The sequence below is a fragment of the Anopheles merus genome, chromosome 3R, assembly GCF_017562075.2.
Source record: "Anopheles merus strain MAF chromosome 3R, AmerM5.1, whole genome shotgun sequence".
In the NCBI taxonomy this organism is placed as follows: domain Eukaryota; kingdom Metazoa; phylum Arthropoda; class Insecta; order Diptera; family Culicidae; genus Anopheles; species Anopheles merus.
Genome location: NC_054084.1, coordinates 41,466,161 through 41,493,630, shown reverse-complemented (window position 1 = coordinate 41,493,630; position 27,470 = coordinate 41,466,161). Strand labels below are relative to the sequence as shown.

General features: G+C 43.9%; 2 protein-coding genes across 7 annotated transcripts; one reads left to right on the top strand and one right to left on the bottom strand.

Moving 5' to 3' along the window:
• Positions 1–288: 288 nt before the first annotated feature.
• LOC121595239 (DENN domain-containing protein 1C) lies at positions 289–24,371 on the top strand. 4 transcript variants are annotated; one of them, XM_041919040.1, is made up of 10 exons: positions 289–1,152; positions 2,328–2,492; positions 12,785–13,109; positions 13,221–13,653; positions 13,736–13,884; positions 13,972–14,112; positions 15,285–15,317; positions 15,466–16,086; positions 17,407–18,339; positions 18,842–20,644. In XM_041919040.1, the coding sequence occupies exons 1-10, from the start codon at positions 1,136–1,138 to the stop codon at positions 18,899–18,901; spliced, it is 2,877 nt and encodes a 958-aa protein (XP_041774974.1). In that variant the 5' UTR covers positions 289–1,135; the 3' UTR covers positions 18,902–20,644. The 4 variants fall into 4 exon arrangements, with proteins under 4 accessions (XP_041774974.1, XP_041774972.1, XP_041774973.1 ...); XM_041919038.1 differs by having other exon boundaries at positions 290–1,152; positions 20,631–24,371; XM_041919039.1 differs by lacking the exon at positions 15,285–15,317 and having other exon boundaries at positions 290–1,152; positions 20,631–24,371.
• On the bottom strand, positions 19,560–26,939 carry LOC121595240 (toll-like receptor 6). Of its 3 annotated transcripts, none has more exons than XM_041919042.1 (6): positions 26,354–26,939; positions 26,135–26,271; positions 25,420–25,983; positions 25,262–25,350; positions 24,745–25,199; positions 19,560–19,602 (listed from the first exon to the last, which is right to left on the bottom strand). In XM_041919042.1, the coding sequence occupies exons 1-6, from the start codon at positions 26,680–26,682 to the stop codon at positions 19,575–19,577; spliced, it is 1,602 nt and encodes a 533-aa protein (XP_041774976.1). In that variant the 5' UTR covers positions 26,683–26,939; the 3' UTR covers positions 19,560–19,574. The 3 variants fall into 3 exon arrangements, with proteins under 3 accessions (XP_041774976.1, XP_041774977.1, XP_041774978.1); XM_041919043.1 differs by lacking the exon at positions 19,560–19,602 and adding an exon at positions 24,550–24,674; XM_041919044.1 differs by lacking the exon at positions 19,560–19,602 and having other exon boundaries at positions 24,665–25,199; positions 26,354–26,937.
• Between the last annotated feature and the right edge of the window lie 531 nt (positions 26,940–27,470).

The following is a 27,470-nucleotide window of genomic DNA, read 5'->3' as shown; positions in this document are numbered from 1 at the left end:
CATCATTTCCGAGCGAATCTAGAAGAAAGCAACGAAAAAGCTGCATCACAGTTGAATTTAAAGGTAAGGACGAAAAATAAAAAGTTTAAGGCTACAGTTAAATTAAACTTAAGAGACTTTGCTCGAATTTCCGGTTATTCGCGTTCGAACATGTAAACTGGGCTGTACGCGAGTAAAGGACAGCTAGAGAAAATGAGCGAGATGCAGCCATTGTTGAATGTCAAAAACCCTCGCCTTGCGCAACGGGGCGTCACCATGCCTACCCGATTATTCGGCCATCGTTCGCATTCGGTCACGGATAACACGCACTCACCCCGTTGTATTTGCAAGCGAATAAACAATTGAACAGCACACATCGATGTGTCCGCACCCGTTGTAAAAAGATTGTGTATGCTCCCTGTACCCCCGTTGTTTCTGCGGTGTCGTTGTGACTGTGTGTGAGCTGGGCAGCTAGTGGTGCTTCGTTCACAGCTTCAATGCCGCTGTGAAAGGAAAAAAGCAGCTTTTTAGTGCAATATGTCCGCGAAACAATAGAAATTTGCTGTCTGGCACGTGTGTAGGCTGTGTGTGTACGCGTCTGTGTGTGTGTGTCTGTTGTGTGCTGCACTACCGTCCCATACAGTGAAGGGGGAGGGTGGAGGTGTTGCAGATGTGGAGATGTAGTAGATGCTGAGGGGAAGAAAAATTGCAATCACTTAGTTGCCGAGTCAAAAGTGTCGGAAAAAGAAATCGACAAGCTCTATGGGCAGCAGTGTCTCAGCTGTAGGTGTGTGTGTGTGTCTTCCCGAGATTTTGTTGCCCAGCAGAAAAATAAGTGTAATCTGTTGTTGTGTGAATGTGTGTGTGTGCTGTGAATAGTGCAAATTGGTGGTAGCGCCCTTGGTAGCACAGAAAAAAGTGCTGCTTCCAATCGATCCCGTGAGGCTGTGTGTAGGCGCGTCACAGAGAAGCTGTAATCAGCCCGTATAGTGATTATTTCACGCTCAATCGCTCCCGTGTGTGTGTTTGTGTGTGTGTGTGCAGGGCTTCGGGAGTGCTAGTACTACTACTACAACCGCCCCTTCTCCCCGGAGCAGTACGACGAAGCAGTGTCCCCACCACTCCCTCCACCCGCAGGGAGTCCCTTCGGAGTGACATGAACTCCCGAATCAAGTAAGTATGCGTCCGTAGTACGGGAAGCAGGCATACAACAGACCCGACCACAATTCTCCGCCCATTGACCTGTCCGTGCCAAGAAGTGTCTGGGGCGTAGTAAACGCACAAGTGGAATTGGAGTGGACCCAGATTTTTTGTTCCTTGCTCTGTTGGCTCTTCTGGGAGGGTGTGTGTGTGTGTGTTTGTTGGTATGGGTCATTCATTCATCACGCGGTCCAACGGTTTACAAGGACAGCGAGGCAAGGTTGGATAGAATAGAAGAAAATCTAGGGCGAGCAGCGTAATTTGAGAACGGCGAGAGATGACAGCAGCATCCCTTTGCACCCAGCAGGCTGTGTTTTTGTGAGCGAGAGAGAGAGAGTATTCGCGTAGTCCCTGAAGGACGAAATGCGAGCTGATGTAGAGATGTGCAACTCACACACGTGCGCTGAAGAGGTGTATGTGTGTGCGTTACTACACAGCTGCTATGATTTATTTCGCACCCTGGTTTTCCCTCAACCCATTTATCCGACCTAAACAACAGCTTCCCCCCCCCCCCCCTCCAAAAACCCATCGCGACTTTTGACAACACAAGAGAGATCGAGAGAGATTGAACCACTTTTCTTTCGTCGGAAGCTGCATTTCTTCTCCTTCAGTCGTAACCACATCACAGCAGCAAAAAGCGTCTCCAAGAAGGCCCGTTTTTCTCGCTGCCTCAAGATTTTCGGGATGTCGGGAGGGCGTCTTTTCGCTCCCTTTTATGGCTGGCTTGCTCGATGCTGCTCTAGATTTTCTCCACGCGGGTTGAAGGAAAAATAAGGTGTGCCCTGGTTGTATTTTTTTTCTCCTTCTGCGCTGTTGCTGTCACATCTCGATTCCGAGAGCCTGCCTCAACACAATGCCTAATGCTCCGCGCTTTCAACGGTTGCTTGGCGAGAGGGAGGGGGAGCGATTTTTTCAGCAAAGGAAAATCGAAATTGATTGCTCGTTATCCTGCCATACTTTCCGGAATCGAAGCAGGCGTATCTAAAACTGCTTCAAACTTCAATTTGTTGCGTTTCCTCGAATACGAACCACTTTTTGTATTTGTGGCGTTTGGCGCGAGAGTGCGTGTCTGTTAAACATTTTCCGAGCCTAAAATATCGCATTTCTTATCGAATTCTCTTTCTTTCTTTTTTACTACTCGCTTGCAGGGAGGATGTCAGCCGACTGTTTGAGTTCTGGTGCGAGATTGCTCCGGGTACGGGGGAGGACAACAGTGCGCCCGGCCAGATCGTGGAAAGCTTCCCGGAGTCGTTCAAGGATGCGAAGGTTACGGCCGACATTCCGGCGTTCGCGTATCCGTGCGCTTTCGAAAGGTAAGTTAGTCTCACCTGTAAAAGGGGACGGATGGAAAAATTAAACAAAAAGTGTGTGTGTGTGTGTGTTCACTCTCTCATCAGAAATAGTCACGCGTCACTCGAGAATGTCTTATGAAAATACCTTTTTGGCTCACTTTGGTCGCATTTCTAATTTTTCTCGCCTCCCATTTTCCAGAACCAATAAAACGAAATTTTATTGTGTGTGTGTTTCAGCCCTTGGCAAAGGCGAAACTCGAATCGGAAGCCCTTCCAAGGCAAATTCAACAGTTGCCCACTGTCATTCATTCTGTGCGGACTACGATTTCGTGACGTACACAATTAGAATTCACTTATCAGCGTAGAGAGAGGGGAGAGGGATGGCAGAGAATGAGAGCGATAGAAAAAATAGCCCTCCACCCAATAACGAATTCCACCATGGTGCTGACGATGATTTGACTTTTATCGCTTCGCTTTTCGACCGTGAATTGTTATTTATGCTTGCCGCAGCGCCAGCCACGGTGTGCCACCGGCAACATGAAGTGTGTGTGTGTGGCGTGTTAGTAGGTGCCGGACCGGACGGAAGGAAATCGGACGAAAAATGCCTCCCAATGAGCGAATTTTAAACAGTGCCACCAAGAGTAATCATGTTGCTCTCCACACGGTGACTACGATTGGTGAGCCCGCGTGCTGTTTCCGTCACGCTTTGGTGTTTGGCTTTGATCGTTAGATGGAGCTGGTGGGGGTTATATATTTTTTTATTACAATCACTTTGTAGTGTTCGCAAGCGATTGTAGGAAAAGGCCGTTTGGGGGAGGATTTGTTAGTTATGAAAATTTATTTCCAATTTGAATCTCTAATATTGTGCCCTGAGTTATGGAATGGAATGGGTTTTCCCGTATGTCTTGATAGTGACTTTGCTTGTTTACACCTTTATGATGGCTAGACGGCTTACATACTTGCAAAACTGAGCTTTGACCTTGACAAACAGGGTTGGGTTAATCAGTGCAAATATTGTGGAAAAATCCGCTTGGTTTTTGTTCGCCACTAAATTTGATTGATTGCCCTTAACGTCTAGCCAAAACTTGCGTTATGTTTGGAGCTATATCGTTGTGTTATAATGCAAAGTGAAAACACCGGGTTTGCTTTCTTCTGGTACGTATATATTTTTGTAATGTCCACGTCTTGTTTATTTGATGTTAAGTTTAGTTTAAACAAATATCACAATAATATGTTATATTTTGCTTGTCGCTTGAGGTCCTCGAACAAAAAACATTTCAGTTAATGTTTGTAGATTCCTGTTGTTAGTACTATTTCACTTTGTTTATTGGTTGGCAATGTGTTATTTATATGTTGATGTAACCAGCCTACTCATACACACGTGGTCAAACAGCAACATTCCACAGCTCATCATATCATTTCAAGTACACTAATGTCGTAGAAATGTTTATTTGATTGAATGTAATTATAATATGAATAAGAATAATCATGATTAACACAAGGTTGAACAGACTTTTGAGCTTGCCGATGTGGGCGGCTTTAGTAATAACAAATCATGAGCCTTGAGTTTACCGACTCTTGACAAAGTTTAGTGTTCTTACAATACGCTGTCTGGTTTAATCTGTTAGTTTTATACGCTAACACTCCTCACTTGCTTATCAGCCACTGTCGTACGCGAGCACTTTCCGTTCTTTGCTTTGGCGGTTTGAGTACTACCCGAACATGGTTTAGCGCCATCGTTTGCTAATCGTTAATTCCGGTTCCAAGACCGTGCACTTTCACGCAATTAGTGTGATCTATTCACGATTTCTTTATGCTGGCGTAGACAGCGTAAGAAGATTTGATGCGAGCTGGTAGCCTTTGTTATTGCCAAAGCATGGGTAATCCCTCGCTGTTGTGCTTCTTTTGTATTCATCCTTTGTGCTGACTTGTGTTGTTTTTCAAGTCTTTTAACCAATTATAATCAAATTTGACAATTTGTTTGTTAAACAGGCTCGTTTATTGCAGTAGGAATAATTTATCTATGCTTTACATCTTTTTTTTTTTTTTGTAGTTGGACCTCACGTGTCAAGAACAATTTTGTTATGAAACGTTGAAGTTGTAGAGTTTTATGAAGAATTAAATGATTCGTTAGCGCTTAACTGGGAGACATTTAAAGCCGTTAAAATTTATAGTACAACTAGTTGCCAAGATGAATGCTAACCATCGTACCAAAGCCACTTGACACAGTCCACTGTTCTTGATTGGCCAGTGCAGCATCACATTGTTATGGCTCAATTTCAATCTAATCCGCCCGGAATATAGAACGCAAGTCCGCTTTAAATGGCGAGATAAAGCAGGAAGATAGGAGAAAGTGGCACTGTTCGTAACGCAGTGAACTCGCTCTAATCGGTCATAAAGTACACAACAGCGTTCCTGGTTCATGGTCGTATTTTTCTGAGGCGTCAAAAGCGATTAGTTTTGTCTAATGGTATTCATCATTATGGTGAAGTGTTGGTAGCAAAATCATCCATTTCTAATTCAGTAATGCTCTAACGGTGGTGTATGCATTGCGTCCGTTTGTGTATTTTGCTTAAGAAGTGATAATGTGTGCCAAAATTTTGTTAACCTTCATTTCTATAACCATCGATCCGAGTATGTTTGGCCTATTAATTTTATATTAATTTTTTAATTAGAAAATTGAATCGATCCGAATAGATTTTCAGAATGCCTAGAACAACATGTTTTTAAACGGTGATCCCGAAATCAGAGTAAAAAAAAATTAATCTACTTTTCTTTAAATATCTATTTATACCCGCATCTTCTACAACTACCATCTACACGGGTAGGTAATGCATACAATAACGGGTATTGGTTTCGGTTTAGTCGTAAATTTTATGATGATATCCATAGAAATGCGTGTACTTATATTCATAGATTCTATTTCAAATGTTGCATAACTCCAAATATTCTTCTAAAGTCGTATAAATTGATACGCTTGGCCCGATAATCAGGATCAGGTCATGATAAGAGTGGTTTATTAATGTCAGTTGAATCATTTGTGAATTAAATTTACGTTGCTAAAAGCCATACATCATAAAGTTAATAAAAAGAAGTATTTTTATCATAGAACTATAAAATAAATTCAATCAATACATTTTTTCACCAATAAACATTCCAATTCCCTTATAAAATGTATCACCTACCCGGGTAGGTGGTTCTAGAAGTAAAGGTGTAGTTTTGCTTATAGAAACGAAGGTTAAGATAGCTTTTGCCTGGCGAATAAATTAAACCCTCCTCCCTTCACATAATAATACTTCGCTACGTCTTAATAATATCACTTTGCAAACGTAATAAAACCGAGTGGTCATGCAATAATGAAAAATAAGGGAATTCTACCTTTTCGTTGTCACACGATAATGACATCGGAATGCAAACAATGTCAAATTGCGCTACACACAATCCCCACTTCTGTTGTTGTGGTAGTGAATTAAACGATCCACCAGCGGCAAAATCATGCACACTAAATACACATACCAAATCACCCGATATCACGCGACATGTGTGCGCGCTTGCAATGCACTTGTTCGGTGGCAAGTATTGAGGCAGTTTTCGATTTTTTTGCACCATATCGACTTTACCTTAGTCATCGTGTGTCGTGTCTAGATGACCACATCGGCAAGCATTCATTATCAGTTCACGTTGACCAATTCGTGCGGGAGTGTCCAGGCGCGCGTTCCATCACTAGGAACGCGCAACGGCACGCAGCTACACGACGGTACTCGGCGGGTGCGCAAATGTCGTCGTACGTGCTCGGTGTGACACTGGCCAGCGGAGTTTTGCCTTCAAGTACACTCGAAAACCGTCCCTCTCGATTTGGCACGTACGTTATGCAAACTGGCCTAGCATTTACGGGTGCGTTCCCCGTTACGTTACGCCACCACACACATGCTAACGTTATGCGTAACGTTACTGTGGGTGGACTTCCCTTGTTAATGACGAAAGGTGCATCCGGATGTGGTGGGATCGGTGTCGTTTTGATGTGGTGTTTCGAAACGCCACCGGCGATGATACCTTCTAATGCTTAAGGGATTGGCATCGTCATTAGGGAAGACAGAGAGAAAGAGAGAGCTGTATGGTCGTGTTGGATATTTGTTTATGTTCGGTGTTTCCTTTCCCTTGGCTCATCCAATGCGCAACAGTTGGCTAGGGTATGCCCTACGTTAGGCCCAATTCTCGATGATGTCTCGAGGGGTTGATGACGTTAACACTAGCACTGGCACACGAGGCTTTGTACATATTATCGAATTACATATCCAAACGAGCGCTGAGAGGCAGGGGAGTTAACAGTAACAAGATTAGCGAGCTAAGCATTTATCGACCAGCTGAAGGTCGCCATGGCCGAGTCGGCGTGTGTTGATGATGATTAGGAAAAACGATATATGGATAGCCTTTTCGGATGTCGGCCACCAGGGAGCGAGATTCTAACGAAAGGCAAATAAGCATTAAGGCTTTTGGGGAGTTCAGCCAATCCAGTAATTGGCTTCTGGGAGCGGGTGTGCGTCTGGCGGTCTGGGTTTGCTTATTCCACACAAATTATCATGTAATGGTCATAAATGTCTTCACTAGCCACTAGCTGTCGACGAGCTCCTCTTGCGTTCCGGTTCATCGATTACGAAACACGGACCGGGCGAGAAGTTTCCGGTCCATGCGCCGTAGCCCTTCTGCAACTCGATACCCTTCATAATACATCGGCCGCCGCATCGGTTGAATCGATCTCTGTGAAGGTTTGACGACACCCCGCGACGAACCGTTTTCTTCCGCCATTCGGGATGACGACCCGAGAGGAAAGGAATGTCACATTCCGATGGCGCTGCCCTGTTGGTTGTGTGTTTACCATCATCACAAGACACGCGATGCAAGCTGTGGTAGATCCGAAGACCCGCTTGATGAGGCACACTCCGGCAATTTTGTTGCGACAGAGGGCGCGGGATCTTGTTGCTGGTGCTGCTGCTGCTGCTTGTGGCTTCATATGAATTGGAGCACCGTTTCCGGTGTGCTGGACATCACCGTGTATGTGTGTATGTGTGGTTCTGTATTAATGTCAGTACCAGCATCAATTACGGTTCACTTCCGATGGTGAAGAAGCAGCAGCACCACCATGAAAGAGTCGAGCAGTGCGGCTTATTATTATTTGTTGTCGCCTCGGAAGATGGAATTCATCGGCCATCATCATCATCGGACCTCTCGGAAGCAGCATTCGTGTCCATCCGTTTCGATCATATTGTTGCCACTGTTCCCGACGATCGCTACGTTATGCATTTTGCTTCCACGGCCCTCCCTCCCAGTTGCAACGACCCGCTTGTGTTTGGGATTGGAATTTTTCTATACACAGTCGCTCCTCCCGCATTCTCATCATCTCTTGCTCCCGTGGACGTGGATAAAAGAATTATCTTGCAAGCTGCCTTATTGAGTCACGAACGGGATGGGACGGAAGACAAAGACGCGCGCGCGCAACCATCGGCACTGAATTGGTTCGGACCGTGGCGGAAATATGGTGCTTTCGACCTTAGCTTACTGCTACTTCCATTCACCTTCAAGGGGGGAGGTTCACGCTATCCGTTGGCTGTTTGCGATAGCAAGAACTCGCCGTTCGAGGTGGACACGCTGATTCTGACGTGCTCTCGATACCGGGAACTAACGCGGTGCTGCTGTGCCTGCTGTAAGCTGACGCCCGGCCACTTATTTAACACAATGGTGACTCATCGCCAAACGCTGTGCCGTGGAATAACCGGCCCAAAGCTCTGAGGGGGGCGTTTTTTTACGACTACGGTAGAAGATTGGTCATGCTACACAGGTTCACGCCATCATGCGCCAGTGGAATTGTGTTTTTGGGGTTGTTTTTTTTTACTTTGGTTGGACATCTCTCTTCGTTTTCCACTACGATTGAAATTATTTATTTAATTTATTTAAACAAAGCACAGAGGGTTAAAACCCAACTTTTTGCCAGGTAATTAAAATAAATAATAATTGGAGAAGAAGCGTAGACTTGGATAAAATTAAAAGCGTTTACATTTTTACCATAAATTTTCAGAAAAATATTAGCTTTAGCGCAATTAGGGACTGTTTTGTTGTGACTAATTCAAACGTTTGTAATAAAGCAATAAATGTTCTGATTTTTGTAATGTTTATACCTTCGGATCAGTTTATTTATGTAGGGAAAAGCGGGGCAAAATGGGCACCTTCTATACAAGCATTATTTCACATTATTTCACCAAATATAATTATTGGAGTGTTCTATGAACACCGTGTAAGTTTTATAACCCTTTAATAACAAATAACCAAGAAAAATGCAAAATAAGATTTAGTAACATATTGATGGAACTTTTGCCACTTCGAAAATAAGCTTAAACCAGTGTCACAGGGATGCGTGGAAGTTTTACAAGATATATTTTTAAAGATATGATATTTCTATACAATTTGTCAGAAGAAAGCAAGACAATTGAATGAGTATTTGGCAATTGAATGAGTAATAATATAACAACAAATACAAAAATGCTTCACGTGGGGCAAAATGGGCAGTTATGCTTAGGGCAAAATGGGCAGATGCTTTTGACATATTGGTGAGGCTATGGTGTTATATTTGTCTCCTCAATAATGGTAACAGTCACAGCTTCAAAAGATTCGTTTTTGTAGATTGAAACGTGTAAAAAATGTTTTAATTTTGATAACATATTTTTGGAAGAATTTTAAGGGCTTTCCTGAACAGCAAAACAAAAGATAGCACGAGAATACATGGCAAATTTAATCCATAGATAAATGGTTTAGGCATACAAGAATGTAGGAATTATTGTGTTTTGAGGCATATTCAAAGGAATATTCAGTACACTGCCCATTCTGCTCCGCTTTTCCCTACCTACATACACATTGATGCTAAAAAACTAAAACTGTTTAAAAAATAATAATTTTATGCGTAAAATCATCCAAAACCAAACTTTTATGTGTTTATTTTGAATAGGGAGATTTTTTGATTTACTAGATTTTACTCGTGATTCGTATATATCATAAAAAGATTAGCAATATTTCTGCGTGTTATCGTTTAAATTCGCTACCACTTTGTGCGACCGCAAGAATAAAAAAAAAAATAAAGAACGAGAATTATTATGTATGTAATAATAAAGTTATTTTTCAAGCTTTTGCATGTTATCGCAAGATGCCGGGACTCTTTTTCGATTCGTAATGAGTCACTGCTTAGAACTGCTGAATAAAATATAGCCGGTACCTGGGACTGCGGATCTAAAGTCCATGAATGCTGCCCATTTTCTAGGGCACAATTTGCTTGGAAGATCGTATTTGTGCTTTACAAAACGGCTTTCGTTGGCCACTGTGCAATCTTCAAAGGACAATTTGTAGCATTTTTTTTTTAAATTATTGAAAAGCTTTCTATTCTAAGTCGTTGGACATATTGTCCAACCAACTAAGACCATAACTGCTTGGCTGATGATTCGTTTCGCTTGGAGCAGGTTGGAAGTATAGTGTTGGTAATATTTATTCAATTAATTACTCATCAAGAACACACTAGTGGATAGCACCGCTCTCTCTCTCTCTCTCTCTCTCTCTCTCTCTCTCTCTCTCTCTCTCTCTCTCTCTCTCTTTCTCTTTCTCTGTCCAACCACCAGGTGGATACCATCGTTTAACACACCGTTCGAAGCGAAGCGGAAGGTCCACGGTCACCGCAACAAGTGGTTTGTAATTTACGTAACCAAACCCCACTTGGTGGCGGGCTAACCTACCATCCACAAAACCACTCACGATCGACCACACGAACGGGCCACGACGGCCAGCGCGCATCCAACTGCTCGAACAAATTAATGAATTTTGTTCACAGGATACAGCTCTGCCCTCTTCCCTTCGTATACAGTCGAACTGTTGCTCGCTGTCTTCGGGTACGGGGTTTTCCCCAACTTTTTTTGCGTCCGACAGAGCAGGAAATGACGCGCCTCCGGAGGCATGTTCCGGTGATGATTTATTTTTATTACACATACACACACGCACAAACAAAAAAAAACACGCAAAACTATGCTCCAAATGAAATGTTTAAAATAGTGTAGTGTCATGCGTTAAATAATTAGCTGTTTCAGGTGTGGGCACAGGGTCGAGAAAGAAATGAAGTTCGCGAAAAAAGCTACCCCTGATGGTGGATCGCGTGAGTCATTGCACTATTATTCTCCTACAGGGAGTTGGGGAGGGATTGTTTGACTTGTACAGGGACCGACACAATGTTCGTAAGCTGCAACGACGACACACGCTGATGGCCGGACGGGCAGGTTGAACGCACACGTCGAGTTATCGTGTGACACATGGGTTTGGCCTTCTTATCTTATTTGAAGTTTCATTCCGCTGAAAGGTCGTTCAGCCAGCGGCATCAGCAACAGTCTTAATCAATTATGGGCAGCAAGTGGCAGCAGAGAAACAGTTAAATTCTATTGAAGAAGAAGGTTTCCTCGTTACGATAATTTGTCATTTAGATTACCTTAGCGCATGTGAATGCGAGAAGGAATAAGGAAATCTGCGATAACATTACCACAAAATGACTATTTGTCGTGTTTTTATAATGCAAGAGACCCTTTCAAAATCTCCTTCTTTAAAAAAATTCAACTTAATTTAATCTATTGCAAAGGAACATAAGTTGATGAACAGATTGTTCTTGTTTTGAAAAACGTACATAGTTTACCTAGAATTTAACTAGAAAATAAGATAATCCAGTGTAGGCCGCTTTTACTTTTTACAATGCCCGATTCATACTTCACAAGGCCCGAATAGGACTGACAATGCACAATTGAGGATTTACTTCGTTCGAATAAATATTTACGGCGTCCAATAACACTTTTTCGAGGCCGGATTGGCTGGGTGATAATTTGCTGCTCTGAAGGTCAATATACTTCTTGGGGGTGTTGGGTGGGAAATCTGATTCAGGTTCATAAATTTGAATGAATTTTTGAAATGATTCAATGAATCTGAATCTCGATTGGAAAGATGAAGACCTTCACGAATCACAATTATCTATGAGTTTCGAAACATTGATAGATCTCGAAAGATTCACGAATCTCTAGGGATTCATAAATATCTAGGGATTCATGGATCTCCAAAGATTCAGCTTCAGAGCTTGAGTTTCATTCACCGTTTTCGAGCCCAAATAAACAATGTTAAGCTGCTTTTGAACATTGTTCAACTATAAGTAAACATTTGAACTCTAACTGAAATACTGATTCTATTCTGAACTTCGTTCAATCGTAACTAAACAAATGATACCCCTAACTTTATCCGTTTTCTATATGGAGTTTAAACTTTTGTTTGTGATTTTATTTGGAAAAATAGTTTGAATTTATTTTTCAATGATTTATCCCGATACCATCAAAACTAATAATTGACTATTAAATTAGTAAAAATTCAAATAAAATAAAAATAAAAAAAGAATTGCTACAAAATGATCATAGCAGAAGCGATTTCAAATGCCCCAGGTAATGTAAAGAAACGTTAATATTGGGGAAAGCAAATGTTTAGTTGGGATTCAACAATGTTCAAAATGGCATCAGTATTTTAGTTAGACGTCAAATGTTTAATTATAGTTCAACAATGTTAACAGCTTTAACATTGTTTATTTGGGTTCAAAAAACGGTGTATTATTCTTCTTATTGATATAACAACCTACGTAGTCATGCACAGGCTTTCGAGATTGCTTGTCAAGTACCACTCAGCCGGATAGTTTTTTTTTGCTACGGGAAGGCGGTCCATGCGAGGCTCGAACCCACGACATGCATGTTGTTAAGTCGTGCGAGTTTACCAATGCATAATGGGATCGTGCAAATTCAATACTTTTAAATTCATACATCTTTAAAAGTTCATGAATCCCTGGAGATTTATGTACTTAATTATAATTATAGATTAATGAATCGTTCGATATTCATGAATCCTTGGAAATTTATGAATCTACAGATTTCTATTAAGATTCATGAATCTTTAGGGATTAGATTCCAGATTCGAATCACTCATTGCTGAAGATTCATATGAATGAATCTCCACGACAGATTTATGAAATCCATCATATACTATCGAATTTGTTTCTGATTGAAATAAGGACAGTCAATATCATTGAAGAATACAATCAGACATTGACACATGTCTAAAAACGGATAAAATATCAACATTATAAGATAGAAAAAAAAACATCTAAACGTACCATTCAAACTAGAACACCGGGACTGTTGTAATACTTTGCTTCATATTAACCCCAATTAATTATTCTTTGCTCTGTTTTGCTCTCTACTTAACAGTCGAACCATTCAAGTGCACTCGTTCGTGCTGACCAACATCGACTCGAAATGGCGGTTTGGGTTCTGCCGGCACGATCCAAAATCACCCACGGCGATGGTGATCATCACGTACCTGCCGTGGCACGATACGTTCATGCGCTTCCTGAACGTGCTGGCCGACATCCGGAAGAACCGCCCGAACGAGTTTGCCTCGTTTCTCGCCGAATCGTACAACAAGGGCGTACCGGAGCCGGGCGCCTGCCTGAAGCTACACTACGATCGCGCCTCCCAAACGTTCCTGTTCCAAAGACCTCAGCAGTTTCAGCTTCCCAGTATTCCGGAGAACGTAAGTAGCTGGGCTCGAGCTGGCACCTCAAGTTGGCACAACTAACTGGTTTTCTCTCTCTCTCTCTCTCTCTCTCTCTCTCTCTCTCTTTCTATCTTCTCATCCTTTCAGCACAATCTCAACCAATACTACAACTTTGTGGAACCAAAATTTATGATAGGAATATTTGCCGCCATGCTGGCAGAGCGGCGCATCATCTTCGTTTCGCGCCGGCTCGACATACTGTCGTCGTGCGTGCAGGCGGCGAACGCTTTCCTATATCCGATGGTTTGGCAGCACATATTCATACCGGTGCTGCCGATGCAGATGAAAGACATACTGGCCGCGCCGATGCCGTTCCTGATCGGCGTACCGGAGGCGGTGTACGACACGCTGCGAAGGGAGGAAATCGGTGACGTCGTCATACTGAACTGTGATAAACGAACGCTGGAAACACCGTTCGACGATGTGAAAAGTATGCCCCAGGAATTGGTCAGTTCGCTGAAGAAGCAATTGTCAAATCAGGCCGATCATCGGGGCGATCGGGTTTCAAAGATATTTCTAGGTAAGGTATTTTGTGTTTTTGGGGCTTGTTTTGTATAATCTGTTGAACTTTTGATATTAATGCTTGTTTGTTTTGTTTGCAGGTATTCTAGTGCAATTAATTGGTGGGTATCGGGACGCTGTAAAGTTTAATGATAAAATTACCTTCGATCCGGAGACTTTCATCGAGTCGCGACCGTCTCATCTACGGCCATTTTTGGATAAGATGTTGGATTTGCAGATTTTTCAACAGGTTCGCACACAATCGATCTCAACAACCTTGCTTGCTAACATTTGTAATAATTCTTCCGCCTTTTTTGCCACCCTTCCTTCTGCACAGTTTATCGAAGAACGCTTGGATATGCTGAACACTGGGCAGGGATTTTCGGACGAGTTCGAGGTAGAGTACTTCCGGTACGCGGAAAAGTCAGGCCGCAAGACGAAACAGTACAAGGATCTGCTGAAAAACTTCAAGGACAAGGTAGTGTCGTTGGTTGTTCGGTAGTGACCACAATTTCCATTACTGTTTGCCACCCACCACCACCACCACCACCATTCCCTTCCTATTTTGTTAAGCGCACTGTCCTTGTTTGTTTTTTTTCGTTCGGTTTGGCACGTTGCCTGTCCTTTCGTATTCTGTTTCATCTCTTTAATCTTTATTGCATTTCATTTATTGTATTGAACGGCAATAGTGCTTCACGATAGCTTAAGTATAGTATTCCTAAACATATCTAAAAGAACCATCCAAATGGAAAAGCGATAAAGTGTTGCGATTTCAGTAGTAGTCGCGGTTAACATTCCCATGAGTGATTATAGCGTTTTCATACGTGTGACGTAATTTTATTGTAGTTTAATAACGCACAAAACAAGTATACTAAATTGATCCGATTGTGTGATAGACCCAACCCTTACTTTGCTTTATCTTCTGTCGATATCCAACAGCTAGTAATATATGATAAAGTATTCTAAAGCTACCCAATCATCTTCAAAGATGTTACAATAAAGAATTGCTTGCATTCAATTCGTAAATGATGAGTTTGTTTCAATACTATGCGACCGATTTGCTTGTCTCTGTATTCTTTTGTCTTTTCTTCGTTCGAATTGTTTTCATTCTTGATCATCCTTCATTTGTTAATTCTTCCTCGGTTACATTTATTTCCTTACGCCAATGCATCAATCGATCGCAAATCTCACCATTCTGCATCTTTTACATGTCTTTTCTTCGCATCACATCGCATCTCTTTAACGGATCTGGCTCATACACTACCTTCTACCTTCATAAAAACCGAAACCATCATTCTCACGCTCTGGACCGGTGTTGTTGTGCTTGGGTGTAACGCTCCACTCCATCGACATACACGAAACACACGACGATACATCATGGTGCATGTGCTCTCAAATACCCGTTGCGTTGCGCCTATCAACACGTGGATACTGAAACGTTTGTTCCTTGTTCATGGTTCCGATTCCGGTCCCTCTCTCCCCTTCCGGGTGTGTGTTTCTCACTGCGTGTGTGTCCGGCCGCTTTGGGGATGATTTTTGACCTGGCTGTTTGTGTGCGGGTGATGTGTGTTTCGTCGCTGCTCCCGCGGGGCTTTGTCGCTGCCACATTGCTGTTACCTCTGCTGCCGCGCTATGCTGTTGCTTCACTAGACTAATCCAGCTGTACGTTCGGCGGTCAAATCGGTGAGTGGGTTTTGTTTTTTCAACTCTCGTTCTACATGGCATGTTGTTTTTGTTTTGTATAAATATATGCAGTGTGGGCAATTATCCCTCGGATGTTGAGCTATTGTGTAGATGTATTGCATTACTAATCGTTTGGTTTATCTTTTAGGTCAAGGAAGGTGGCAAAGGCGTCAAAACCGCATACAAAGGCTTGCGGTCGAAATTTCGCGAAACGACACCACCGAAGACGAAGCTCGACAGCAATAGCAGCTTGCATTTGCATCACCAGTACGACGTCGGTGGCCACCATCAGTCCGCACCGAACTCGCCCGTCTTTAACAAGCGGCCGCAAACGATCGCCCTGCCCGACGACGTGTACCACACGCACAACCCGCACCATATGCTGACACCGTCGTCCACCTCACTGCACAATTCGCCACATATCCTGCTGGGCAGCAATCATCACCATCACCATCTGCACCAGTCGCTTCCGCAGAGCAATGGCGGTGTCGGCAGCGCGGGCAACAGTAGCAGTGCTGGGTATCACAGTGCGTCGGCCGCGATGACCCGCAGTGGTAGCAGTGCTGCTGGCAGCACCAGCCACATGAACAACAATCACAGCTATGCGAATAGCAACAGCAACAACAACCACATGACCAGCAGCAGCGCGAGTGACATCCGCAGCCCGACACTCAGCCCGACCAGCTCGAACTCATCGTCCGAGATGAACCTGTGGCAGGAGATGCAGCACCATCTGACGCTGTTCAAATCGCCCGCCGTCAATCGGAATGTAAGTAGGCATGCGATCCCTTTTCCTTTTGTTTGTAGTATACGAGCAGCAGCAGCAGCAGCAGCATGTCAATAACTACTACCCCGCCGCATTCCAGTTTTGCGTTTTGCAAACATTTAGAATGTCTGCTGGATGAGACAGGGCGCTGCAAGGAATGAATTGGACGGATTTATTTTTTATTAGATTTTTTTCTACGGTCACTGTTAGAGCGGTTACCTTTATTAGTTGCGCCCATGTGTGGAGCTCATTTGTATGACTCTGTAACGCCGTTGATTTAGTTTTCATATTTTATGTTTATTTTTTAAATTTTCACCTTGCCACACGAGTTTGGTTTTGTTGTTTCTTTTTATTATATTGCATTTATTTTGCTGCACTACTTTCGAACTAAAACGGCCGATAACGAATCTAAGCCAAACGATATCTTTGCATGCTTGTGGGCAATATCAGCACAATAATGAGTTTTTTTGCGCGTTGCAGCGTTTGTGTGAAAGCATTTTGGTGCGTTTGTGAACAGCGTGTAATACGATACGATATGTGTGATATTGGTACACCATTTGAACACTAACAAACCGGAACCGATCATCGTTTTTTCCGCATCCGTGCACTATCCGTGCGTGTGTGTGTGTGTGCAAGTAGTATTATAACGAGTGCAGTAGTTTGTTTGTCCGATTGATACATTATTTAAATTTGGTCTGAATTTAATTTCCGTTAATTTTTTTTTTGTCGGCGAGTCTCTGTTGCGGTGAATTGGTTATCTAAATTTCAAATGTTGTTCGGCCGGTGAATATGTCCCTTTTATTCGTTTTTTTTTGGAGCAAATTTATTCTACCTTTTCTATTCTACTGCGTATTTCAAACGGGAGTTCCGTTCTCATTTCGGTTTTGGGAAAACAGTTTAGTGGCTCATGCAACAACGCTCTGTTCTATGTTAATCAATGGGGCCCCATTTTACTGTGTAAGCAGCCTTCATCATTCCATTATCTACCATCTTAGCTGTGAATAGAGCAATTGCGCATCACTCAATCCAATCTATCTTGTTCTTTCTCCGGGCAAACTCTTGCACGCATCCATTCATCCGTGTTACTTACACTTGCGACATACACACATACATCCACGCACACACACACAACTATACACACAACCATACACACATATTATCTTTGTGTGGGTCTGTTTTCCCCTTTTTCCCCGTGTATGTGCGTTTGTGTTATGTTGTTATGTCTCTCTCTCTCTCCCTTTCTCTTTCTTCTTATTTTGGTCCTTTCTCCCCGCTACTGTCCATGTCGACGATATGCAATCCATTTGTGCCTCCCCCTTGCAGCTCAAGCCGACGAACAGTGCGGACGGCGGCAGCAACGGCAGCCGGCCATCGTCCCGGGCGGGCGCACCGGTCAGCCCGCCGGGCGGAAGCAGCAACGCGCTACCTCGCATACAGGAGTCGGTGGCAGTCGGTGCGCAGCCGCTGCTGCTGGGCCTAGATCTGGAGGATCCGGGCGGATCACCGGCGCGGCCCGCCTGCTGCAACAACAATGGCAGTGGTGACTACCACGACGACGAGCAGGCCAACTTCGACCTGTCGCCGGACGCACCGTGTCCGCCGATACCACCCAGGCGCTTCCAGTCGGCGGCCGACGCGCTGGCCGCCATTCAGATCTCTCCCCCGCCAATGTCACCTCCGTCGTCTTCCTCGTCGAACACGTCGCCCTACCGTACCTACAACAACTTCATACCTCCCGCACCAAAGCCAAAGCCCCCGGCGGGCGCTTCCACCTCTTCCCCCTCGATCATTGACCAGTCACCTCCCTTACCTTCTCCTCCGCCTCCACCGCCCCTGAAGGCACCGGTGGATTCTTCCGCCCGGTGCAACGATATTCTCCAGCTCGACGACGGCGAGGAGGAGCAGCTGATTACACTGACCACGACTACGGCGACAGTCGGTGGGCATGGGGGAACGGGCGGTACTGCGGCTACCACCACTACGACCACCAGCATGTCCATGACGTTCGGTCAACCAGCGGTTCGCAAGTCGGAGCTACCTCCCTCGGCCAATAGCACGTTGCATAGCAATCACATCCTTCCGCCACTGCTGCTCCAAGCGCAACAGCAGCAACACCAACAGACCGTACAGCCATCAGTGGCCGGCAAAACGCCACCCCTGCAGCATGCCTATACCTTGCCACATCCACCGAAAGCGCAAGCGCCGCAGCCACCGCAACGGCCACCGCTTGCTCCGAAGCCCACCTTCCGCAAAGAGGTAATGAAACTTGCCCTTTACCACACCTTCCACTGCTTTCTGCTGCTCTATTGCGTGATGCAACTCTTTACCTTACCCTCCCTTCCCTTGAGTTGAGCGTTCAAGATCGTTTAATGATCTCTTTCCACCAACCCATAGCATTGTGTAGTACACTCTTGGACACATTCCCGTTCTTACTTCAAGTCTCTTTTATTTCCAACAGTTGGTATTTATTCCAGAGACGATTCATATTGGAAATTAATTCTTATCTTATCCATTGTCCTTCTTCTTTCCCTCTGTTTCTTCTGCGCTCTCTTATTATTATGATATGCTGTGCGCGTATTGCTCGATATTGCTTCATTCTTGGTCTACACACCACCAATCCCGTACGCATCCTTTCCCCGTATATGCGCATACAATAATGCTTGGATATGATCCTGCGCTGATCTTGACTTATTCCTCTAAACTCCAACCTTAACCACCAACATCAAAACTGTTTGACTCCGTGTGGATACTCCTGTAGATGCGGGTTAAGATCGAACGTAAGCTAAGCATGCAAGCGGTGGCAAAACAGGATGTTTAAGGTCCCGCGTCGTCCTCAAGCGGTGTGTGCAAGCGACAGAGCGACTCGAACCTTTCCTGCGAGCGAATGACGAACGATGATGATCGATCCTTCTTGTTGTCACTCTGACGTCATGTGAACACACACACATACACAGCGAATATCGTATCACGCGTCTCTCCAGCCCCCAACCAAGCAAAACACCTTTTCAACAAACGACAAACCGGGACTTGCAGAGATTGTTGCTGCCGCCTAACCCACCACTTTTTCTACCAACTTTAATCATATGAATACTATCGTAAGACCTGTTTCTATCTTTTCAACCGTTTTACTCTTCTTTGTGTCCCTTTCTTGTGATGATTGTTAGTGTTACGTGGGCTTGATCTTTTTTAACTTGTTAACTTCCTCTGCCTGTGACATTTTTGTGCAAGGAGTTATGTTTTTTTGTTTTTTTTTTTCACGGGTAGGCGAGACTCTGATCTCGTACTGGTAATGCTGATGGGCAAATGGGGGTTTGTGTTATGCGTGTTATGTGTTTTTTTTCCCATTGTGTTCTCATACCATCGAGATTCTGTCGAGATCATCACGATCGCTGTTATGTGTGGCACAGTTTTGTGTTTTGCTTTCATGCTTAAATACATCAAATCAACTCACATCTCATGATCATCGTTCTTGTCATTTCGTTCACATGTCGTCATTCGCATGCACATATCCTGGGGAGCCTTTTTGGGGAAGAAAATATTATTAGTACCATGCATACACTATCATCTGTCCAAAATCATCTGTCGGTGGGGCATCATCTGAACTCTTTTTCTCTCTCTGTCTCTCTCTCTCTCTCTCTCTCTCTCTCTCTCTCTCTCTCTCTCTCTCTCTCTCTCTCTCTCTCTCTCTCTCTCTCTCTCTCGGTGTATAACTTTCTCTATTCTCTATCGCTTGAAAATGATATCTTCTTACTGCTACGGTGTTTGCTTTACTGGTCATACCGTCATCAAAAACGTGTACAAACGCTTTTTCTGAGTCTTTTATTTAGTCTAGTCGGTGAATAGAAATAGTGTCTGGGCTAAATAGGGTTACCGTTTATAGTTGGTTCGTTATCGTCTTCCTATTTTGTTATGTTTTTATAATCTTAAACGGTAGTCATTCATTTAAGTTTTCTTTTTTGGATTTAATTTACTGTTTGACTCTTACTAAACGAATATATTTTACTGCCTGGTAAACTTATATTGCTAGTAGTTAGTGTGATGATTTTTATCTGATTTTCTCAAGCGAGCTTTGTGTTTTTGTTTGTTTTTATTTATAATTTAAAACTGCGCCGATGCGCTTTGATTTGATTGCTTTGACTTTTATGGCACGAGTTTTATGTTTAAATGCTTTTTACTTGAGTATTGTGGATTTGGATTTGTGCGTCAGTTGCTAAGTATCTTGAGTCGTGTAACGTATAATTATCTTCTTCGATGACTCATACTGTTTGTACTTTTCTTTGTAATCTTTGTATAAGCCAAGTTTGTTCCGTGGTGTCCGTGCTTTTGGTTTTGTAGAACGTTTTATTGAGCAAAATCTGCCGAATCAATCGCTTCAGTGGTTCGGGTCGATTGGTCGATTTACCCCCCATTAAATTACCCATCCATTAGGGAAACTGGTTGTTACCCTGTGCACCCCCAAAACACCCACATTCACCTCCCCCCTCACATACCCGCGTACTGCTACACCGCTCCGTGTTCTCACGCTCCTACCGCCCTATATTTCGCAGTCTCAAAACGGTGACATGCCGGACTTTCCCGCTTCCACGTCCGGGACGGGCAGCAGCACAACCCCGCCGGCGATGAACGATGAATCCCTTGATCTAATCACGCTCGACACCACCAACTCGAGTTTCGAGCTGGAGGACTTCGATCCGCTCAATGAACGGGCCAGACCGATCGGTGGTGCCGCTGCCGCTGCCGGCAACGCGCATGCTCAACCCTCCAGCTCAGCAGCACTAACACCACCCTCCAGCTATGCGTCCGGCTTGGCAAATGTCGTCGCAGCGTCCGGTGTAACGATGCCGACCGCATCCTTTCCCTCGACCGGCCTGAGCGTTAATAATCCCATCTATCCTTACTTTACACCGCTTTACCAACAAAACGTCGCCACTACACCGCACTCCGCCCACCATCCACCACCATCACAACAACAACACCAATTCCATCGGACACTACTAGGGACGATGTCGGCAGGAGCAGGCGATGGACAATCACAGCGGCCCACTAGTAACGCAGCGTCATCCACTGGTGCTGGTGCTGGTGCCGGTGCCCGGGAAAGCAATGTTTCGGACGATTTCGAACTGCTGCGAAACTATGGTCTAGACAAGTTTTCACTGTTGGATGGGGGTAGCACAAAAAAGCAAGCGCCCGCACTGCTGCACGTGAACGGTAGCACTGGCAAGGGAGAGAACCAACCGAGTACGACCAATGCTTCCGTTAATACGCAGGTCCTTCCCAACGGGCGACAGATGGGCTGCAATGGTGGTAGCAAGATCGTGAACAACGGACCGACGAAAGCTTCGTTCAACAACTGGACGACGTTCGATTGAGATCAGCATGGGCGAATACGTTAGGAGAGGGCGTTGCATCATCTGGCAGTTCTAGCTCGTAAGCTCAACGCCGTGGGTTTAATTTTCGCAAATCAACATAAAAACAAAAGCCCGCAATAAACATTTCAGGCAAAGAAACTATCATTAATATACGCTTTTTAGCAGCAAAAATGAAAGTCTTCATTCCATGAGATAGACAACAAAAAGGACATAAGCGAAGGATTAATCAATCCCGAAAGCGTCATAAAAGCTTAGGCCATATTAAACATTTAATCAGTTATCATACAGCAAACTCTAGCGCCAATATTGTTTTGTTTGTCAGCTTCTTCTTCGTTTTGTCTTGATAAGCGTGTATCCAATAACGAATCCCGCAACCAGTTGTTGTTTTATGTTGTCCGTTTATGTTCCACTCGTTTTTGTATTATATATAGTGTCATGAAAGCAAACTTTGCAAACATTTCACGTGCTACATCTTAACATGTAGCGCCTGGAGGTTTCAGTGAATAGAGCAAACGGTGTTTTTTTTTGTTTGATATTTAAATGTGTAGATTCTGTGTAATCCTTTGGCCCGAGATGTATTGAATAATTTTAGGGATTTATCGTGTGGTTATTAGCGGTAGAAAAGGTGTAGTAAAAGGAAAACATAATCGTATAACGATTTCAAAATGTAGCAAGAGTACGATAAATCGATGGCACATTTGTTGTGTGAGAAGCATGCGAAACAGCGCATAGAGGGAGAAACACTGTAGAGGAACAAAAAGGCACAGAATGTAAATCTAATTTAATTCTCAAACCTATGCACAAAACGAATGCAACAAACTAGACAAACGAGAAGATTGAACGAAAACAAGTCAGGTAGAAGGGAAGGAAACATTTAAACTGTATTGCTGGCTATGCTGTGTGTAAAGTGGGAATAAAGACGAGTATAGAAAAAGAAAGCGGGACGCGTTTGGGGAGGGAAATAGTTTAGTTTACGCCGCATCAATGCGTTAATTATAGTGTGAAGCATTTTAAAAAATGTATTCGTTGCCAGAACAGAGACCGTAGTGTAGATTAACAAACAAACAAACAATTGATAGCATACACCAAATGTGTGGCAGGAACTACTGCGGGGGAATGCGGGATGGAGTGTCATCTTAACCATCCTGCCCTGGTTAGGATAAAGTCATAGACATATAAATAGTGACAGATAGAGAGATAGAGAGAAAGAGCGGACAGAGAGAGAGTCAAAGGATGGAGAATGAGTCAGGATTGCAGTTTTAAATTTGTTTTAACCTAAAAGAGAAACATATACAATGTTCTGTAGCGAGTGAGGATTATATTACTGCTTAATGCGATATTTTAGCGCCACTTACGTACTCTCTACCGTACTAGAAGAAAAAAAATACATTAGTAACAGCTCGATCGTGTACTGTTGATAGATAAACCAAATATTCAACAACAACAGCAACAAAACGCTCACCTGGCCATGAGGCACGCAGGTGATGATACGTGTTAAGATATTTAGTCAAAATGTTGTAAAAAAAACAACACAAAAATGGAGAGGTTTCTCGCAAATTTTCCATCACAACGTTCGCAATTTACTACAATTGCATCACAACAACATACACTGCTCAAAGATAGGTTTACCCGAGGGGAACAGAAATATAGGGTTTTTGGTTAAGTGTTTGGAACACCGTTTGGAACACACCGTTGGGTCGCGCGCTCTTCTTAAACACACAGACACATGCATCACGCTGTATCAAGCTGTATCAAATACCAAACGACGAAAGCAATTGATGCGTTTTACCGGCAACACCGTAGCGCACACCCGCCCACGTGTTAACGACCAACGGCCCGGGGTAGAAATAAGATAATGCGTCACAGTTTCTTATACAGGACTTTTACATTTACTTAGGCAATATCAGAGCAAACAGAGGAAATGATAGAACTCTTTTTTTAGTTAGGAAACCGTTATAAACAAAACAATACACTATACTCTGGCTATAGAACAAGAAATGAGTGGTGAAAGTCGCATTTGAGACGACCGATGAAACTACAAACATTTAATCCCCATGTTGAAGGCAAATAATTGCTGGGGGGTACTTCATACTCGTTTTGACCGTGGTTTAAACCTATCAACATCGATGGCTCACAATGCGAACAAGTTTCTTCCTTGGACATACAATCATACAACACTATATAAATATATCATTGGGCACGAAAGCATCTAACCGATCTATCGAATAGAATCAATCCAGGCGTTTGAAGAGGGGCGTGTGTTACCGATCACATGGCGTTACTATATATTAAAACCGATTACAAAAAAAGAAAAGCAAAAAGCATTTCAATTATCGCAACGTTTGGCAACATGAGATGCAGAAAGAAATATATCCAAACCCCATTGCTAAAACGACCATTATCGAATGATAGATACGTTAGAAGCATATAGCAAAGCTCTCAGTAAGGCTAAAATTAACAAATATATTTATACATTACCTTCCCCACCCTCCAAATTTTATGCTGTTGCCGGGAAAAGTCGGAAAACTTAACACTAGAAAAGACAGAAAATTTGGAATAAATTTATAACTTTGTTGTGCGCGTTGTGCTGCTTCTTTATGTTTTGCAAAAGCGCGTATCATTAGCGGCTCCCTGCGGGAGGTATCATTAATCTATAATCGAATACGAATCCTTACGGAACAATGGAATCAAGAATGCTTCTTAACGTTTTAGCAGTGGTCAGATGTGAGCATAGAAAAAGGACAAAGATTAGTTCCGAGCAGCAGTACCGGAGTACGTTGTGTAAGTGTCTGCGTGTGAGTGTACTTCCTGCGCGCAAGGTGCAGAGTGTAGAGATGGTAGCAACAGACAGACTATATATTGGAAAACCCGAATGTTGAATGTCAAATAAAAGACGAAACATATTACAAACGAAAAAAACGGGCTATTCTTATATTTATATTACGTGTGCTTCGTGTGGTACGTGGGCCGGCCTGGTGGTACAGTCGTCAACTCGTACGACGTAAAAACATGCCCGTCATGGGTTCAAGTCCCGAATAGACCGTGCCCCCATACGTAGGACTGACTATCCTGCTATGGTAACAATAAGTCACTGAAAGCCAAGCTCACTTCACTAGTGGGTACAGGCAGGCCTTGACCGACAGCGGTTGTTGTGCCAAAGAAGAAGAAGAGAAGTGCTTCGTGTATTAGTTTCGGTAAAATTGTATTGTTTACGACGTAAAGCTAAGGAAAGTTAAGATTTGTCATGCTTTTGCGCCCTTGTAGTTAAACGCTATAATCTTTGAACACTCACTGGTAGTAGATCGGTCTTACCCGGTACCGAGGCCGATTGAGCTTAAGGTACGCCAAGTAGAGACTCATCGCAATGATGCCGACAATCAGGCAGGCAAGTATAATTTTCTGTGCCCTCACCATCTGCATCTGTCGATGTTCTCGCATCAACTGTACCACCTGCTCCATGCCGGGCAGATCCATTTCGCGATACTTGCGGCAAAGTAAATTGTCGTGCACGGTTAGATAAACCAATAGATAGTCTTTGTACATGGGCGGCTCAGCGCAGCGCAGCTTGGGGAACAGTTTGTGTAGCTCGCGATTGGAATGCATCGCCGGGATGACTTTGCTCACGAACCACTGCATCGAGCAGTTGCAGTTGAACGGATTACCCTGCAGATCGACACCTTGGGTGATCTGCTTCCAGTGGACCATATCTTCCGGCACCTGCTGTAGTGCGTTGTAACTGAGATCAAGCTACAAAGAGAGGCGCTTTATGTGAGCAATCCACGATTTGTGTGGAGTGATGATTCTCTTACCCTTTTCAATTGTTTAAGATCAGTGAACGCGTGTGGCTCAATATAAGAAAGTCGAGGACAAAAGGAAATTTCAATCTCTTGCAGATTTGCTGCAAAGTGTAAACAAGATTCAGGGATTAAAGCATGTTTTAAAAGAGTCTTCAAGTGCTTTCACATACCTGCTCCTTCGAAAGCAGTCTTCTCCATGGACTGTAAGTTTGGCATTCGGTTGAAGGAAACCTTCCTGATGCTGTTGCCTGTTGCATTGCTCAGCTTAGGTATGGTGTCGAAATAGTTGCCCGACAAGTCTAACTCCTCGAGCGCTGGGTAACAGTGTCCACAAAAGCTCGTCAATCGATTGCTCGATAGATCCAGATGCCGTACATGGTGGCCCTCTTTGGTCGTTTCGAGCTCATTGAAGCTTAAGGAAAGCTCATCCAACGTATCCGGTAGCGAATCGAACGGCCACGCGGTTAACTTGTTGTGATCGAGAAGTAACCTGCGCAGCGATCGGGACAGTATGATAGGTTTGCTGTCAACTTTCTTGATGGAGTTGTGAGACAAGTCCAGTGTGTCCAGTGCATCCAGCTTGGACAGCTCGGTGCGCAGCGACTCGATGCGATTGTGCGAAAGGTTGAGATGCCTTAGCTCAACCCAGGTGAATGATTTGAAGCCATTGATTTCGCTGATCCAGTTGTTCGATAAATCCAACCGTTGGAGTTTGTTGGGCACGTAAAATAACTCTAACAGGAGAGGAGAGCAGAAGTGTTTACTTTTTTTTACACTGTCGGTGTGATAAGACTCCTCTACTTATCACGCTTTGCAAAACCCTGGCGCAATCACAATTAACGAGAAGGAAAAGCACAGGGGGTTGATTTATCGCGTATCACATACCATTCACCGCTGTTATCATGTTTCTGCGTAATGACAGCACGGTCAACATTTTGAAATTGACAAACGCTTCTGCCTCCACCACAGTTATTTTATTTTCGTCCAGATTCAAGATTACCACGCCGTCATGCCCCTGCAGACTAAACATAAATCGTTGCAAATGAATTTTGATTGTCAATTACGCTGTGTCTTAGTAAAATCCAATCGTGATGGATCACTCACATATCGACGTGCGGCACTTCCAGTCCATTGAAAGTGACCTCCAGCGTGGGATTCGCTTCCGCCACACTATCAAGCTCGGACCAGCTCCAGCTGGTGAAGTCGAACTCTTGATTTAACGATCCGCTGTATTGTTTCCACATGGTGTGATTAAACCGTAGCCGCAATTGCGCGCCATCGTTCTCATTAACATTGCACTGCATATACTGACACACTTTTGCCGTTTGCAACGGCTCATCGGACGCGTACACAATTACCGGCATCATTAGACCGAGCCACAACCGAACCAACCACCATCTCACCTGGAAGTGTTTGGGCGTTCTTTGAGCCATACTTTTAGGTGCTTAGAAACGCAATCAGTACTAAGCACAACAATGCAACAATGCACACATTAAGGCTGAGCTCTCCCGAACGTAGAAATCCAATCAATCAGCTACGCGCACTCACTACCAACTGGGCGCGGACAAGGCTCGACTCGGGGCCTCGGACAGCTGTGTTATCATATCAACGTGATAACGATAACGGGTAGTATGAGTTCTATACTCATAAAAAAATAATAATTCCTACGAGGCACTTTTCCCACCCCCTTTCCCCCTTTCCCTCTCACCAACTCCAATCTGTAAGCCGAAGGTCAGTCTAGCATTTATGCTGTTTCTTACCACGCGTGTGTCTCGCGCAACACTCTCGCGGGAGCGCGCGCGCGCGGGCACACACTCACTGACTATAGCCCCGCGAGTCCCAAGCGTGAAACGATCCGTTGGCAGTGGCCGGAACACTGACCTTTTTTGTTGCGGTGTTGCGATGGCGCTTGTCGGTGCGCTTCTCCGAGTGCAGCTGCTGGCACATTAGCTATTCATAAAGTTGAACTTAAGAAAGGTTTCAGGGCGAATCGGAAGTCCGTTATTTACACTTCCATTTGGAGGTTCTTTTGGCGTAGAAGTAGAAATAAAAAAGATCAATTGATGTTTGAGTGTGAACGAGTTTTTTAAGGCTACATCAGTGTGGTCGTTTATCAGCTTCGAAATCCGATACAAACATGCGTTTTGTCATTGAATTATAAAATTTGAGGCGTCAAGGTCAGTTAATTGACTTTGCTGGTACAAAAAATCAGGCCAGTATC

Bases quoted from the DNA above. Each gene is read 5' to 3' on its own strand.
- LOC121595239 (XM_041919038.1), top strand. The intron at 13,654-13,735 runs GTAAGGTATTTT...TTTTGTTTGCAG, and splicing joins GGTTTCAAAGATATTTCTAG to GTATTCTAGTGCAATTAATT. The intron at 18,340-20,630 runs GTAATGAAACTT...TATATTTCGCAG, and splicing joins AGCCCACCTTCCGCAAAGAG to TCTCAAAACGGTGACATGCC.
- LOC121595240 (XM_041919042.1), bottom strand. From the start codon at position 26,682: ATGGCTCAAAGAACGCCCAAACACTTCCAGGTGAGATGGTGGTTGGTT. The intron at 26,272-26,353 runs GTGAGTGATCCA...ATTTATGTTTAG, and splicing joins GAAGTGCCGCACGTCGATAT to TCTGCAGGGGCATGACGGCG. The intron at 25,984-26,134 runs GTATGTGATACG...CTCTCCTGTTAG, and splicing joins CATGATAACAGCGGTGAATG to AGTTATTTTACGTGCCCAAC.